Source organism: Hippocampus comes, unplaced genomic scaffold, assembly GCF_001891065.2.
Source record: "Hippocampus comes isolate QL1 unplaced genomic scaffold, H_comes_QL1_v1.1 scaffold237, whole genome shotgun sequence".
Lineage (NCBI taxonomy): Eukaryota > Metazoa > Chordata > Actinopteri > Syngnathiformes > Syngnathidae > Hippocampus > Hippocampus comes.
The window spans coordinates 151,468-167,686 of record NW_017806159.1 but is presented as its reverse complement, the minus strand read 5'-3'; the positions used below and the strand labels follow the sequence as shown (position 1 = coordinate 167,686).

The window sequence follows — 16,219 nt, the reverse complement described above, 5'->3', positions numbered from 1 at the left end:
GCTCCTGTTTCAATTGGTCATAAAGTCCTTTGCGAGAAGGTATTTGGTGTTACAAGTTTGAGAACCACTGCTCTGAGTAATTATGTATGAATGCTTAGAGATGGCCGACGAAGATATCGCAGCCGATGATAGCGATCAGCTATCGCACAAATATGTTTTCAAGGGTATGTGGGCAGTATAGATGAGGACCTAAAAGCAGATAGATCAATGTAGTTGATATCATATTTTACCGATTTATAAATCGGAAAAGTACACCACAATTGATTAAATCTTTCAAATGCCATTTTCCAGGTACAGAGTGAGGCGGCCAAGTGCGGCTCAAGCTCACCAGGAGCAGAATCTGTGGATGTCCAATGAGGGCGATAGCGGTCGAAAGCTTCCTGCGTGTGCCACAACTGTAGCCATCAGTGGTTAGGTTTCGATGGTAGATCAGCTCCAGCTTTTTGAGAAGGTATTTCACCACCTGCAAGACCACACGCAGGGATCGCAAAGTCATCAAGACGGCAGGGTTTTCAAGCCTCAAAATGATGCATTAAAGTTTTGTTGAACGCGGAGGAGTCTCATCAGAATCGACTCCACATCGAAACGTTACGTTGTCTTTGTTGACGGTGCCATTTCTCAAATTCACAATAATGTGTCCATAATTGTGACACAGATATTATAGTTGTGATTTTGAGGATAGGGCTTGCTGTTTTTTTTTTTTTTTGGACATAGATGCACATTATTATGTATTTTTTTGCTACTATTTCATATTCGTCCCCCTCCAAACTGACATCGTGCAGCGCATTACGCCGGACAAAAACCAATGCGAAATGATTCCATTAAGGCATCGGCCATTATCCACAACAAAGAATGGGAGACTGTCAGCGGGAGACAACATGAGAAGAACTCTTAGCTCTAGCCTCATCTTCATCTTTGTTCATTAGGCCATCATCATTTGGCCCAAGTACCATAATAACATCATTGCGGCCATACGGGGCGAGACGGAGCCATTGGCCATGCTGTCTCCGAAAGTGTGTCTCTCATAAACACACGCACACAAACACACACAACATACTGTGGATACAAAAATATAAAGTCTACACACCCCTGTTAAAATACAGATTTTTGTGGGATTGAAAAAAAAGGGGGATAATAATAATAATTGCTGTTACGCAAATAATCAAGTTTGCGTACCAGCTCTGTAGATTTCTGAGAAGCACGCTCAGTAATAAACAAAGAAAAAGCTGAGGAAAAAAAAACAGCACCATTGTGACATTTCAAATGAGATCTTGTCATCTTCAAAGTCATATTTCAAATATTTTCCACAGACGAATGAGCGTGACTGCGAAGTTAAAAGTCCGCACGCTCACAACAGAAGCATTTCCAGCTGCCCGAGAAGTAGCAGACATCACTCGATATTGTCACACCTGCTCATTATTTTGGCATGGATGCATCGAACTGCATCCAACCTCATTTCAGACATTTCAGAAAGATTCTCGTTTCCCTTGGAAAGGTAATGAAAAACAGCCCGGCCTTTTAACTCTTACCCCGTCTATCTCTCTGTTTGAAAAGCCTTGAATACGAGCGTAAAAATACAAGTGCTCTTCTCCAGTGAGCAGATTATCCAGCGCATCCACTTGGGGACAGTAGCCGATATTAATTCCCATGTGCCGGCACTCCATAATGTCTACCAGCCGCCTGGGGAAACACACACACAAAAAACAAAACAAAAAACAGAGAGACGCATTTGAGAAGTCGTTCAGAATATTCAACAGTGGAGGTTGTTCCAAGTCGACCCATGAGTTTGGACTAGAAAGCCTCATCTAGCTTCGACATCTGACTGTGCTTTTGTGTATGAATAATGACTTGTGCGACATTACAATTTGTGCTCCATAAAATGCAGTGTACTTAGAATCCATCCAAGAGTCACGCCAAGATCAAGGAATAAAATGCTTTTATTATGAAATGAAACACATTTTTCATGGGCACGCAATAGAGTCAGAGAACGTCTGTCCCTCAAGGTAAAATTTACACTGCGCCGCCCTCAAGGGCCAACTATGAAACTCCAAGGTAACTCGTTGTACATTTTCCTGAGACAAATATTCCCGAGATGAAAATGTCAGGTGTCGAGACTCCAAAAGTGTTCTTTCTTGGTGCAATGGAGCAAACACGACGTGTGCAGTGGAGCGTGAGCCATCCCCATTACCTAAAGTGTCTTGTCAGTGTCTTTACAAACATGCGTGCGACCCAAGTCTTTATCGAGCAACAATCACAAGGTGGCAGCTGTTACACGCAGATATTGATCCGAAAAATACGTTATTAGTAGACTAAATGGATGTAAGCGTGACATTACCGCGCACGGATAATTCAAGTGACGTACGGGAGCCGTCTTTCAACAATAAGGCGCAAGGGCTAAAACGTCTTCATCCTCGGAGATGATGTGAGTCAGCACATTGGCAGAGAGCGCCATATGCTTCCATCTCACTGGCTCCACCATGCTTTTAAAAAATTCCAAAAATAATGAATGAGCATCTTACCCATCCCAGTCCCTGATCTGTGCAGTGCCATCAGTGGGGCTAACGTCTCCCGTAAGCATCTTGAAAGTGGTTGTTTTTCCCGCTCCGTTCACTCCCAGCAGACCGAAGCACTTTGGAAAAAGATGAAGCGTTGATTCAACCCGATTGGCCGAATTTTCGACATGCAACCACTTTTGGAACAGCGCGATTTAAACAAGGCTGTGCGAGTAAATCATATACTTCTGAAATCGATCAACTGGGAATTTGTTATGCCAGTGAAGCGTAGACCTCCCTCAAGACTTGGATGGTCATCTTCCAAAATACTGACATCCTGTATACACCCGGATTTTATCATTATCACCCTTGAGTTTACTTCCAAGCGCTTCTCCACAGAGGGACTTGGGAGATAATAGTTCCAGCAGTCACCCCCACCAAATGTAGGACGTCTTGCTGGCAGGCTTACCTCTCCTGCAGGAATTCCCACAGACAACCTCTTGACTGCATAAATCTTCCTGTTGAGATGCTGATAGATTTTCGTGAGCTGGTTGACTTGTAGGATGTCCGCACCCGCTGCTCCGCTGGACACCCGCGAGCGCTCGGCTGCAACATCCTCGTCCTCATCATCGTCGAGCATCAGGGGTGCCTTTTTTCTGCCCAAAATTAAGTGCCTGCAGAGGGGAAATGTTGGCAAGACAATTATCGGACCTGGAATATACGGCAGTTATCGAATTTAGAAAATGGTTGGAAAACGTTCAAAAGGGATAGGAAATGCGAAGGTCAAAAGTTCTTTGAGACTAAATTAAAACATTGATAAAAGTCACTTTTCTGTTTCCTCTCACCTGACGTTGCGAATGAGGGACGTGTTGAGTAAGAGGCGCAGCGCAAAGAAGACTACACCTTGGATGATGGAAGAGATGTACATCCAGCCGAGAACTTCGGTGGAGAACGGGTCCTTGTAGGCATCGATGCCATAGCCGCTAAGGAGCTGGACCTCCACGTTCATTCTGGCCAGCTTCATCAGTCCATTTCCAAAGTTGAATTGAGGGAAGATGAGGAAGAGGTCGCTCAAAATTTTGAAGATATTCTGGATGTTCTCTTTCTGAGCGAGACCACAAGAGGCAATTAGGACAGAAGTCGCCACATAAGCTATTGCAGCACCGGATGCACTTGACTGCATGCAGGGCATTGCAAATTCCGCGTTTTTTTTTGTGTCATTAAAAATAACAACAATAATTCCAGAAATGATGCTGACCTCGACATGGTTTGTTACACTTTCCGCCAGAAAGAAGAGAATTGAGGTGGAAATGATGGTGTTGATGCTGATGAAAAGGTTAATGCACACATAGATGATGAAGGCCATCTCCGGATCCTTGAAGACGCCTGACAAGAGATACATCCAGGGGAAGGTGGCAAACCTGAGGAGTTGACAGCGGGAAGGTGACTTCATTTAAGAAAAAAATTGCGACACCGAGCATCAATCGTCCACCGGTTGAAATGAAATCCGGTTAAAAGGGCCTTTCAGAAACTGCGCTGAGGCGAGGAAGGAAAAACTGTTCGCTTGACAAACACACAGGTACTAAAAACACTGACGAGGTGGAGTGAAATCACAAGATGAGGATGGTAAACACCGAGTCACGAAAAGAAAGGAAGATGGATTACTTCTTAGTTTATCCCCCCCTGCCTTCCCAACCTTATTTTATTCCGCCCCACTCTTCCCTCTCACATAAGCTGCTTGTTTAGGCGACTGGGTCAAAACAACAAGGGGGAAGAAAGAGAAAATAGATTCAAAGAAGGAAAAGTAGCACAGGAAAACAAATAGAGCTCAACAGAGACATCGCATCTGGGAACCAAGCCCAAAATTTAAAAAAAGGTGCTTGGTAGACAGAGGACAGGTGCCAAAGCATCGCGGAGAACATCAGCATGACGGCTGCAAACCAGACCAGGTGGGTGCCGGCAGCCAGATGGGGGGGAGCGTGATTATTCATTGCTTGGGAGGGAGACATCTGTCTGATAAATGAGTTGCACACTGCTGACTCGGCCTCCGAAGATCTCGCGCCCATTGGCAGCAGAGCAAAGCATGGGAGGGCGGAACAGTAAATAGTGGGATTAAAATGATGTAAATATTGCCAAGGACAGACGTGACTTTCGATTTGTATGCAACAGAGAGAAGCAGTTATTGGCGTGAAAATGTGTTTACAACCAAAGTGGATAAAGGTCGACCTTCAATCTAAATGCTGCTGCCGCATCGGTTTTCAAATCTCGGCGATGACACCCAGGCTCATATTTATTGTTATTACCCGTCCTTGTATTCTGTATTCTTTTTGCGAGAGAAGGATTCACGTTTTAGATCTTATTTTTTTTCCCATCTGAAAATGCTGATAAGTAGTAGGCACAGAGTATAACAGCTCTCTATTTTAGCTTACATTAAAAAAAAAAAAAAAAAACTCACACACTAACCTGCAATAAAATAGAATAAATTATAGAGTAGCATTAGATTTGACCTGTGACTGACTGGCTTGCATTCGATCGGAATCTTGAATTCAGCTAGTATGCTTTAAACCTTTCAGGGACAGCGGTTGCTACAGTGGACAGCTCATCATGTCATCAGGTTACAGGGTGCATGAAAGGGTTAAATCAGGGGTGTCAAACAAATTTTTGTCCGGGTCACGTAAATGTTATTGTTTCCTTCGGAGGGCCATTATGACAAATAAAATGTAGCCTCGCTTCATATTATGGATACACAACAAAACTGGTTTTGAATTCAGGCATCGGTAACAACTGTTCAAATATGACATGTATTTTAAAGGGGGATTGGGAATAAAAAAAAAAAAATGCTTGAAGATTTTTAAAAGTGGAGTCAATTTGCAATTTTGGTATGCTAGCGGGCCTCATTAAATGATGCGGCGGACCAGATCTGGCCCCCGGGCCTTAAGTTTGAAATGTTGTGGTTTAATTCAGTGAGTTCTTGCATCACAAATGAAGAGGAGGAAACTTCCAATACGCTGATCATACATCCATGCTGATGGAGAGGCGCGACTCACCCAAAGAGCACCAGAAGGAGTGAGACGGCAGCTAAATTTTGCTGCTCCGTAAATGATGGAACCTGGAAGGCCGCAACCACACCGATGGTCAAAACGACAGGAATCAGATAGATGATCTGCGGGGAAAGACACGGGTCATCTTCTCTTACTGACAAATTATTGAATGCTATCGGTTATTAAATGGATGAGGTGGTATTTTTCGTGATTTACAGACTGGGCAATTAGGCGTTACCATGTCGTAAAGGAAGTTAACGGCCCAGTAGAAGGGCTCACTGATGCCCGCGATGTGCTGCAGCCTCTTGGAGCCGCTGTGATGCTCGCCGACGACGTAGATGGAGAAGCTGGCTGTCGTGATGGAGTAGCCTGTGACCACACAAATGGCCACGAGGATCTGGAGGATGGACACAGTGCTGTGAAGACAAAATGAGATCATTCACAAGTGGTCTCGCGGAAACGATACAACAGCAGCGTTTTGATGAATCGTTTTTGGGCATCGAATTACGAACTCCGCGTTGGACGTTACTGTTGCTCGTCTTTGTTATTTATGTTGCTGTGGCTGTACTAGCGACAATATTCGATATTGTAACTGATATGAAAAAGTTACAGCACCCTGTACTATTTTGGGCAAGTTTTTCTACAAGATTTCAGAATGTCTGTGGGAATGTTTACCCATTCAACCAGAAGAACATTTGCGTGTAGGGTATGACCGGTTAATCGGGCAGACGTTATTAGCATTTTGAAAATCTGCCCAAAAAATGGCAGATTTTTGCAAAATGTTTTGACATGTTAAAACATGTAACAACTTACAACAGATGATGACATCGTACCGCCTCGCCCCCCCCCCCACAAATCGGCAAATAATCATCTGATTTTTCTCTCTCTATCCTTTAGCAATGTAAAAGAATCAAATGTTATGCGTGTCACTCATATCTTTCTATCATAGCTTTTGTTGGAAGCGTTAATGGTTAAAAAAAAAAAAGTTATTTTATTAATTTTATATGATTTTTTTTTTTTATTAACCAGGAAACATACAATTGTCAACACTTCCACTATGCCAATTCAAAATCCTGATAAATTAGCAAGTCATTAATTGATTTGAAATGGGTTTGGAGACTTTTTTTCAATTGACTGCACAATCCAACTCACAACACAATATCTCTTGAAAACATCCTATTTATGTATTTATTTATGGGGGGGGGGGGGCATGACATCACTACTTGTTCCTGTACAACCTCTCCAAGTTGGCCAAGGCCAGAAAAATCACTCTAATCAGCTGCCTGCAGCTCAAAGAGGATAAAGCCAAAGCTGAGTGACCAAGTGCGAAGAAGGAAAAAAAAAAAAACCCCAGAAGGAGCATAAGACGTTGGCGGAAGCTATAAGAAAGCTCCAATTACTATACATGGCCAGCAGCGACTGATCAGGCTCATTATCAGCACGGTCAAGCTTTAACTCGAGCTTCGGAGTGCATCCCAAGAGCTGCCACAATGTGAGAATCAAGATATCTGACTGAAAACAGCCGAGTGTATCCTTAAAATGTCCGAGGCCAAATCAATACATCAATATCGGCATGGATGGAGGAGGAAATGGCTGCTTGAGCTGGAACAGCCTCCCAGGCTAGCAGCGACAACAAAGGTCGCCATTTCATTCCACTTTCTAAATCATTTATCGGTGTGGTCTACCGGAACACGTACATTTTAAACGTGGAACCAAACCAAACCAGTCCTCTGCCTTATGTTCTGAACATTCATTTTAGGAAAGAAGTTTTTGCTAGTTCTCCGACTGATGTGTTATTTTGGAAAAGGTAAGAATGGAAAAAAAAAAGAAGCATAATTTACATGACGTCTTCTTCATCCGTCCGACCAAAGTAGGGCTGACTGGATACTGAAATAGCTGCAACAAAAAAAGAGGCAGAAAAGGAGCAGAATGTTAGCAACATGTCTATTATCGCAATAATAAACACACAGTGAGTGCCATAAAAAAGAGAGCGCCTTATTCAGTTTGGATCAGTACGTTAAATATTCAGCCAGCCCCCTCCCTGTCTTTATTCCTTGACTTTTGACCCAACATGAGACTCTTCCATTGGCTTCTGGTGTCTACTCTATATGTGTTGATATGATTCATTTTCTTTTGTTGGTGCATTCTTGTTATTTTACGTTACGCGTAATGCGCTTTGCTACGGCCGCAGCTGTTGTGAACTGCGGTGTAATAAATAAAGTCGTGTTGCATTGCATTGGTAGCTGTTTGACACAAATTGCCCATCAACGGTTGAGTAACTCTCTGCGGAATGGATCGGATCGGCTCTCGATTGCAGTGTTTTAGGTGAACAGGAGTGTGATGACACATCCGTGGGCAGGTTGTAACCTCGAGTGGGAAGTCTATTACATAAGGGTAAGAACTTACATGTCCAAAGCTAACAGATCATTACACTCATAAGTAATCTCCCGGGATCTCGCAGCTTCTGTACCGGGCAACATCATGAGCTAACATGGAATGTCTGCATACGAGTAGTGTCGAATAGTATTCAAGCATCGAGTCAAATCAATTATTAATTCACAGTATGCAGTACCATATTTCTTTGGATCCTTATCTGCTGGAAGTTTGGAGCGTAGGATGAGGTTGTTGAGGCTGTTTAAATATGCTGGCATGGTGTGGTAGCCCTCAGGGTTGAACCAAACCTACACTCGTCCACAAATACACACCCGCGCGCACACGATCACGTGAGGACAACTTCGCTTGTCACGTTTTTCCTTTGCATCGATTTAATGACAATTAATCAGATATGCAGCAGGAAGCGAACGATACCTTTGATAAGGTGGCGTTATCAGACTTGGCTAGAAGATCCGTCTCCAGGTCGGGTGGGAACGGCATTCCAAATTCAAACCCGCCATATCTGAGATACAAAACCATTTCAGGAATCAACATTTTTCAACATTAAGGCTCCTTGCCAGCTATTTCAGACTCATTCACATAAAGAGCTGCAAAAAGATGTTTACAGGGGAGAAACTCGCAAATAAATAGTCTTTTTTTTTTTATTTTACTACCGTATTTTCTGCATGATAAAGCGCTTCGGAGTATAACGCGCACCTTCAATGAATGGCCTATTTTAAAGCTGCTTGCATATATCAGGCGTAGAATAGAAGCTACAAAAGTGGCTGCGGTTGCATTACGCATCCACTAGATGGAGCTACGCTAAAGGGAATCCAATAATACAATACAGCTTTATTTATATAGAGCCTTCATAACTGCTGCAACTGGAACAAAGCACAGCTTTATTTATATACAGCTTTCACAACTGCTGCAACTGGAACAAAGCGCTTCACAGAACATCGAATATCGATCCATACAAAAGGATTATAAGGCGCACTGTCGGCTTTTGAGAAAATAGAATGCTTTTAGGTGCGACTTATAGAGCGGAAAATACGGTACTTACCTGTTCCTAATATAGCCATTGGCTGTGGTCAACAGGTAATTCTCGACATCGATTTCACTGAGGTTGTAGACGATCTGCGAAGACGGGATCCGCCGACTGGCTGGCTTGAATCTTTCCCCATGACAAATCTGCATGTTTTGGAATGAAACCAAAAATCACAAAATCACACCGTAGCTGCAAATGTCGGCATGGAAAGAAACAAACGTGAGGCCATGACATTTTCTCACTCATAGTTCAATTTCCAACTGTCGCTCACCTGCTCCTTAGGGGTACATGTGCAGTCACTCAACGATTTGGAACTGTTCCCTCCGGAATTCCAGCTGTTAGTTTGGCTCGTGCAAAACTTTGAAAGACTTTAAAAAAAAAACAAAAAAACATTCACTGAGTTGAAATGGTGGCTCGGTAACACGACGCGAGCGCAGTCGCAAGCCAGAATGTGACTTCACAAGGGTTGACGTGATGGAGTCGACGCACACAGCCAAAGAGATGGAAAGCAAGCCGAGAGCAAACCACTCGTCGAGTAATGCAGCTGCAAGCACTCAAGAGTTGACCGCTTTTGTACACGCTATTGAGCAATATTCTGAAATCTCAATGTGTGCAGCTTGATATTTTAGCTCTTCGGCATCTCGGCATTTTTACACTTCACATTGAGGTTTCTTGAGTGGTCTTGGTGGGGCACCAGCCGGGGGTCGTCACTGCGTCACTGCAATGCTCAAAGTCTTGATGGCAATCCACTGGGAAAGTTTTGATTTTAAAGTCAAGTTATGATCTTCTGCTGCTTCAGAATCTTGCATTCGGTATTGCATATTGTCACTCGGAAACCTTCGAAATCCAAATGCGGTCACGTCATATTTACAAATCGATAGTATTGCTCAAGCCCCACGCAGGGATGTTATTTTTTTTTATTGATCCATCGAAAATGTTGAAAATGGCTTTCCCTCATTGACGATGCAATATGACTACATTTTTGTGTTCCAAAAAAAAAAAAAAAGACGTTTTGGATTCTGCACAAGGTGCAAGCAATATGTTTGTTTCATGCGAGGGAATCCTGCAAGGTTTTCTTCTCTGCAGCAAAAGGACAAGGATGGATGCAGATTTGTGAAGGTCTGCAGCACGCTTTCTCTCTCTTGTCATTTGAAGGTAAAACATTCAATCTCTATTGCACCTTTGGATTTTTACGCTATTTCTCAGGGGGGCGGGGGCGGGGAGCTTCAAAATGGCTCAGACGTGTACTTCGTTGAGTCTCAACAGTGATTCAGTGACAGTAAGGGAAAAATTTCGGCAATAAACGGCCGCTGTTTATGGAATACAAATGACGCTATTGAGCTGCAAGGTTCCGCTGTAGGCTTTCACTCACGTGCACAACACAGTGCCAGGCAACAAGAAAAATAAGAACGACGCTCGAGACTCCGAGTTGTTGAAAATTGGACAGAGGCAGACGAGTAAAATGAAACAAGGCAAGGGAAGAATGAGAATGAGATCAAGCAGAAACGACTGTTAGATATGTTGTTGGGTTTACATACGGCTTGTGGGACTGGTCGAGGCAACTGTTATCCATTCCTGGGAATGACATCATCGTCTCCACTAGCTCGCTGGATTTATCATTCTGGTTGCTGTGAAAAGTCATGTCACAGGGAATAGAATGGATCATGTTTGATCAATCGTGATAAAAAGAATTAGATCTTTTGAAAACTCTCGTCAAAAACGACCTCAACTATTTTGAAATTGTCGAAACAAATCTAATTATCTTGTATCTCAATCTTCACCGTGGATACTGAAACCACGGATGGAACTTGTGCTTGGAAGGACACCTCAGCATTTTCTTTGGTATTATCCTTGATCAAATAGCGGCACTTCTCGGGGCAAAGACAACCTCCACTGACACTTTGAATGTCACTTTGATCGGGCATTGCATCGACACACATCGCATTCTCCGTCTTTGTTTCCCCCATTAGGGCATGTCTGCCCTTCAAAGATGCTCAACTTTGTGGTACCTCAAAAGTGATGGGAGGGACACGTTGAGCCAATTCAAGCAACGAGAAACATCAGCCCTTCATTAATATTTCATCCAAACCAAATTGCCTTGTTGCGGGATGTACTTGAACGATTGTGGTGCTTCCTTGAGGTACATTAATTGGAAACGTAAGGTTTGTGCACAAACCACATCCGTGACGTCTCTTTACGCATTCACGTTAGCACTACCGTCCATCCTGTTCTCCACGAGGACTGACCTGAAAAAAGAGTAACTTGGTCTGAAGTGGTAGAGTGCGGGGCTAAGCTCCAGCTCCGAATGGTGCCGCAGATCATTGTTGATGGATCCCAGGCCCATGGCGAATGTGACAAAGAGAACAGGAAGTAGAATCTTGGAGATCATGCCTTTGTAGTCTCTGCGGCTGTGATGGAACCTCTTGATCAGGATGGCTTTGATTTGCTGCCAGGCGAGGGCCATGCCTCGTGCTCTGCTGGAGCGAGTCAAGTCTGGAGGACATGGTGTGAAAAAAAAAAACACAAGACTGAATTGAGTCACTCGCTTACTTTGCTGTTCTCTGTTAATTAGATGAACAAATCCTAAAACAGTTCAAGTACAGTGTTTGCGAGGGGCAGGGGTTGAGAAAAGGATGGAAGAAGATCTAAATTCAAAGAAGTATTAGGGTCACATTGTAAATGAAAAATTGGCCAATAGTGCAAAGATTAATCAAACAATTTCAAAAGGTTATGCTGGTCATAGAACGGAGAACATTTTTACTTGCAGATTTTATCCCCATCATGAATTTTGTTATTTTTGTTACGGTCCTAATACTCTGCCCGAGACAAATCAAATACAGAATATAAAACAGATGCATAAAACTTACTTATTTTGTCAGAACTGAAAATCACGTCACTTGGATCTGCAGGGAAACTCTTAATGGAGCCATCGTCTGACACCGTCTCGGAGACAGAAAAGGGTCTATCCTCCTCGTGCACACTTTCTTTTTTATCCTGCGACAACTGTAAGAACACCTACAAAGATGAAGAAAATAACATTTGAAAAAATAAGCGGCAACGCCTCATGAAGCAGTCAGTGTCACGCACACGAGAGATCCTCTGTTTAACGTATATGCTAACTTTTGGATGCATGTGAGCTCACCTCTTCTAGGGTGGTATCAGAGATCCCGTAGCCTCCCAGCTGTAGGTCATCCAGGTTGGCATCCAGCGCCGTCAGAAGAGAGCTATACGAGGAGGCACTGGATGAGGTGAATGGGGGCAGGGAGTAAATCAAGTCACCCCCCTGAGCCTCTTTTAGCCGGGCTTCAGGTACATGCGCTTGGATAAAGGCCTTCATTTCGGCGTCGTCAAAGCGCTCGGCCTCGTGAATCTGCACCTGAAGTGGTTATGAAACAAATGCTGTAATTTCGGTCGAATGACCCAAAAAAAAATTATAATTAAACTCACTTCAAGTGGCAAAAAGGCAAAAAATGTGTGCGTTCATTGCATCGAAACATAAGGAACACCTCCCCAACAGGAGGCCGCCATGTTAAGGCAAAAAATGTGTGCGTTCATTGCATCGAAACGGTTATAACATGCTTCACTCAGTTTCAGTTAAAAGCTGAGCTATCACATTCTTAAAATGGGCACTCTGTAAAAAAATATTTTCAATTTTCATTATTTCAAAAACCCACTATTCATTTCAATAACGTGCAAAAAATGACGTAACGAAATTTTAAAAAATGTTATTTTAGGTGCAGTAATCACAAATTGTATTACATAAGGAACACCTCCCCTACAGGAGGCTGCCATGTTTCGCCGCCATCTTTCGCTTACCGATACCTGAAGTAGACAAACTTAGCGGACATCGTTCCGCAACCGCTTACCGATACCTGAAGTAGACAAACTTAGCGGATATAGTTCCTCAACATGATGACTCCAGCATGTCTACCAACCACCATGCACTTGGTCCGTCACTTGAGGGAATTCTAAAATTCTATGTATCGCATTCTATTGGTTCACCAGTAGGTGGCAGTAAATTCTACACCCTGTACCATTAAGCATTTGCTGCTGGATAGCATCGTGATGAATGGCTGTTTCCAAGCCTTTACCAAATAACACTTTTTTTTTTGTCTTCTATACAAAATGATTATTGTGAACGCAGTCACCTAATAATAACAATACAGTATTTGATGTCATGATGGCATTTGAGGGATTACCTCCGAGCATCCACGCACCAACCTGTCATTACTGTATTACACTGAATTGAGACACTTGAGACTTGCGTGCAGACTAAAAATCACTAAGGACCTTTTTGGTGAGAGTGAGTTTGTAGCCCTGGCCCAGCTTGTCTTTCAGATAGAAGGGGGAGCCACAGCATTTTAAGCCTCCTCGCTCGAGGAAGGCAATGCGGTCACTCAGCATTTCAGCCTCATCCAGGTGGTGGGTGGACATAATGATCGTGTGCCCTGAGAAAGAAAAAAAAATACGATGATCTGTGTATGCATCGAGCTAAACACCCGAGAGCAAAACTGCTCACTCTTTGCCAACTTCACTGCGTAGGTCAGCTCAGAAGTAACCCTGGCTGACTTTCACTCTACAATTTAAAAAGAAAAGGCATGCATGGTCTGGGCGAAAAAAAAAATACACAATCATTGCTCGTGTTTCTTGCGAGAACAATAACGAAAAAAAAAATACACAGCACATGTATTCGGGTCAAGCTTGGCCAGTTGCAGTAAAGCTCGGTTGTCCAAATAGCAGATACTTACGCTTTTTATTTTGGATAACAATATCCCAGATGCTGCGCCTGGAACAGGGATCAACGCCAGTGGTGGGTTCATCCAGCACCACCAAGTGAGAGCCACCAATGAACGCGATGGAGATTGACAACTTGCGCTTCATGCCGCCTGACAGCGTGCCCACCCGCTTGTGTCTGTGAGCGTACATGTCTGTCTCCTCCAGGATCCTGGAAGATAAATCAGCGGAAAGATTCAAGACAACCTGCATGTGAACATCAAGTTTATATTCATTGCGATAGCGTTTTTCTTTGGGGAATGGTTCTATGCCTTGACGATCCTCCTCGGGTTCCAAAAAATTAAATTACCGAAACACAGAACAAAAACAACAAAAGGACTAGAACAAGACGCACTTCCAGTACTTAGCCAACATTAGTATTCTCTACTTGCACCTAATGGCCTTCTAAGTACCTCATAATATCGCCCAGCTCTTCGGATGGTAAATCGAAAAGCATATTTCAAAGAGTAACAGGTGGAACAATTACGTTATCTTTACCACCCGAGATGCATATAAATTAAGTGTGGCCATAAAATGTGCTTGACTACGACCGTGTTGAACTTTTTCCTCCAGTGTGTCATTGGCATTCAATTGTAGCCACTGGAACAACTTCCCACATTTCACTTTTATGAGTGGGTGGGGCAGGGGGGGCGGGGGTGGGGATACTGTCAAGTGAGCAAAGACCACTGTTTCACCATGGCTGATGAAAACTAAAGGCTACAAAATACACTCGATGACATGATTGCATCGTGGACGAATCAAAACGCGATCCATAGGGCCCAGCCTAACCTCAGTAAAAACAATAAGAAGTAAGCGTAGGCATTCGTGAGTCCCTGGATTGCTAATCGTGGACGAATCAAAACGCGATCCATAGGGCCCAAGTTTAACCTCAGTAAAAACAATATGAAGTAAGCGTAGGCATTCGTGAGACCCTGGATTGCTAAACACTTACGTTCGGACCTGCTCGTGCAATTCCCTGCGCGACCAGTGCGGGGCCTTTATCTGGCCGTAGAGCAGCAGGTGCTCCTTGGTGGTCATGTGATCAAAGAGAACGTCATATTGCATGCAAACACCCAGATCTTTGCGGATGTCATCCAAGTTTGTTTGCATGTCTCGACCGTACACTTCGATACTGCCGGATGATGGTGCAAAGAGACCCGTGAGGAGAGACCTAATCACACAGAAAAATGTCACATTTCGAAGATTAGATGATAGTATCAACTGAATGTGACCATTTTGTATTCGGTACATATTTTGAATGGAGAGTGCAGATGGCCACTGGTCTTTTTTTTTTTTTTTTTTTTTAATCCAGGCTGATATTAACCCTTTCAGGGACAGCAGTTACTACAGTGGACAGCTTATCATGTTATCAGGTTACAGGGTGTATGAAAGGGTTAACATACATGGTAGTAGTCTTGCCAGCGCCATTGTGACCGAGCAGCGATGTGACGTGGCCCTCGTAGAAGGAAACGTTCAGGTTTTGAATGGCTACCCGCTCACCATAGATCTTAGTGAGACCGTGAAGGGCAACACCCACCGGGAGGTGAGAGAAGTCCTCGCCTGTCTGAGAGAAAAGCTGGCTCTGGCCTGAAAGGATGGACAAACGCAAACAGTAAATCAAAGAGCCGCTGTGCAGGACATAAATAGACAGAGAGAGAGAGAGAGAGAGAGAGAGAGGGAGAAATATAGTTAGGTGCTTCGATACGGGGAAAAAAAACAAATGGGCGACCATGAAAAGAAGCGCGACAAGACAAAAAAGGAAGAGACAATCCCAGAAAAAGAAGCACTCTCCGGGACTATGTTCTCCTGTAATTGTTCCAATGTAATGGCTTTTTATTTCTGTACCTTTCCCCTTGTTATCACAGAACACGGGCACGTTTATCTTCACGGCGTTGGTGAACAGACGTCCTCCGCCTCCCATCTGTGACTTTACACAGCAGAAAAGGTTAGCCCAAAAGGAGGCTGTGAAGGGGAAGTACCACGGAGCCGGGATGCCAAATTTGCCTGATCAAACACAAAAACGAATAGAAAAAAAAAACATTGTCACGCTAACAGTTGAAGCGCATACAAAGAAATTCAGCAACACAAACATCTGCTTCCTCTGCTTTTCATCTGATTTTTCTGTTCAAATTTTTGCGACAAAAACTTAAGATAGCAGTCAGGAAATATATGTTGGCTTTTCAGATCTTCAACAGTCATTAAGATATAAGGTAACGTAAAGTGACACGGACTTACATAAGCTAACGTAAAGTGACAAGGACTTGTATAAGGTAATGTAAAGTGACTGGGACTTATATAGGCAACGGAAAGTGACTTATAAAACACACAATCTATTTCAGAGTTCTTAGGTTGGGGGTTATAATCTGGTCTCCGGCCTTCCTGTGCAGACAAATTCCACATTCCAAAATCATGCTTCTTCAGTCAATCGAAGACTCTAATTTCCCTTATGTATGTGAATGTGAGTGTGAACGGGTGCATGCATTAGGCGATTG

General features: G+C 43.4%; 1 protein-coding gene across 1 annotated transcript in view; it reads right to left on the bottom strand.

Moving 5' to 3' along the window:
- abca12 (ATP-binding cassette, sub-family A (ABC1), member 12) overlaps positions 1-16,219 on the bottom strand; it is a 50,287-nt gene that overhangs the window by 3,262 nt on the left and 30,806 nt on the right. Inside the window, exons 47-68 of the mRNA XM_019895348.1 lie at positions 15,573-15,731; positions 15,131-15,314; positions 14,680-14,898; positions 13,703-13,899; positions 13,245-13,402; positions 12,097-12,330; positions 11,822-11,969; positions 11,201-11,447; positions 10,493-10,582; positions 9,226-9,322; positions 8,970-9,097; positions 8,342-8,429; positions 8,106-8,214; positions 7,375-7,429; positions 5,772-5,949; positions 5,540-5,655; positions 3,751-3,913; positions 3,338-3,597; positions 2,962-3,166; positions 2,520-2,629; positions 1,530-1,680; positions 329-463 (exon numbers count right to left, since the gene is read on the bottom strand). Coding sequence (XP_019750907.1) covers positions 329-463; positions 1,530-1,680; positions 2,520-2,629; positions 2,962-3,166; positions 3,338-3,597; positions 3,751-3,913; positions 5,540-5,655; positions 5,772-5,949; positions 7,375-7,429; positions 8,106-8,214; positions 8,342-8,429; positions 8,970-9,097; positions 9,226-9,322; positions 10,493-10,582; positions 11,201-11,447; positions 11,822-11,969; positions 12,097-12,330; positions 13,245-13,402; positions 13,703-13,899; positions 14,680-14,898; positions 15,131-15,314; positions 15,573-15,731 — 3,431 coding nt within the window. The remainder of the gene's footprint in view (positions 1-328; positions 464-1,529; positions 1,681-2,519; positions 2,630-2,961; positions 3,167-3,337; positions 3,598-3,750; positions 3,914-5,539; positions 5,656-5,771; positions 5,950-7,374; positions 7,430-8,105; positions 8,215-8,341; positions 8,430-8,969; positions 9,098-9,225; positions 9,323-10,492; positions 10,583-11,200; positions 11,448-11,821; positions 11,970-12,096; positions 12,331-13,244; positions 13,403-13,702; positions 13,900-14,679; positions 14,899-15,130; positions 15,315-15,572; positions 15,732-16,219) is intronic.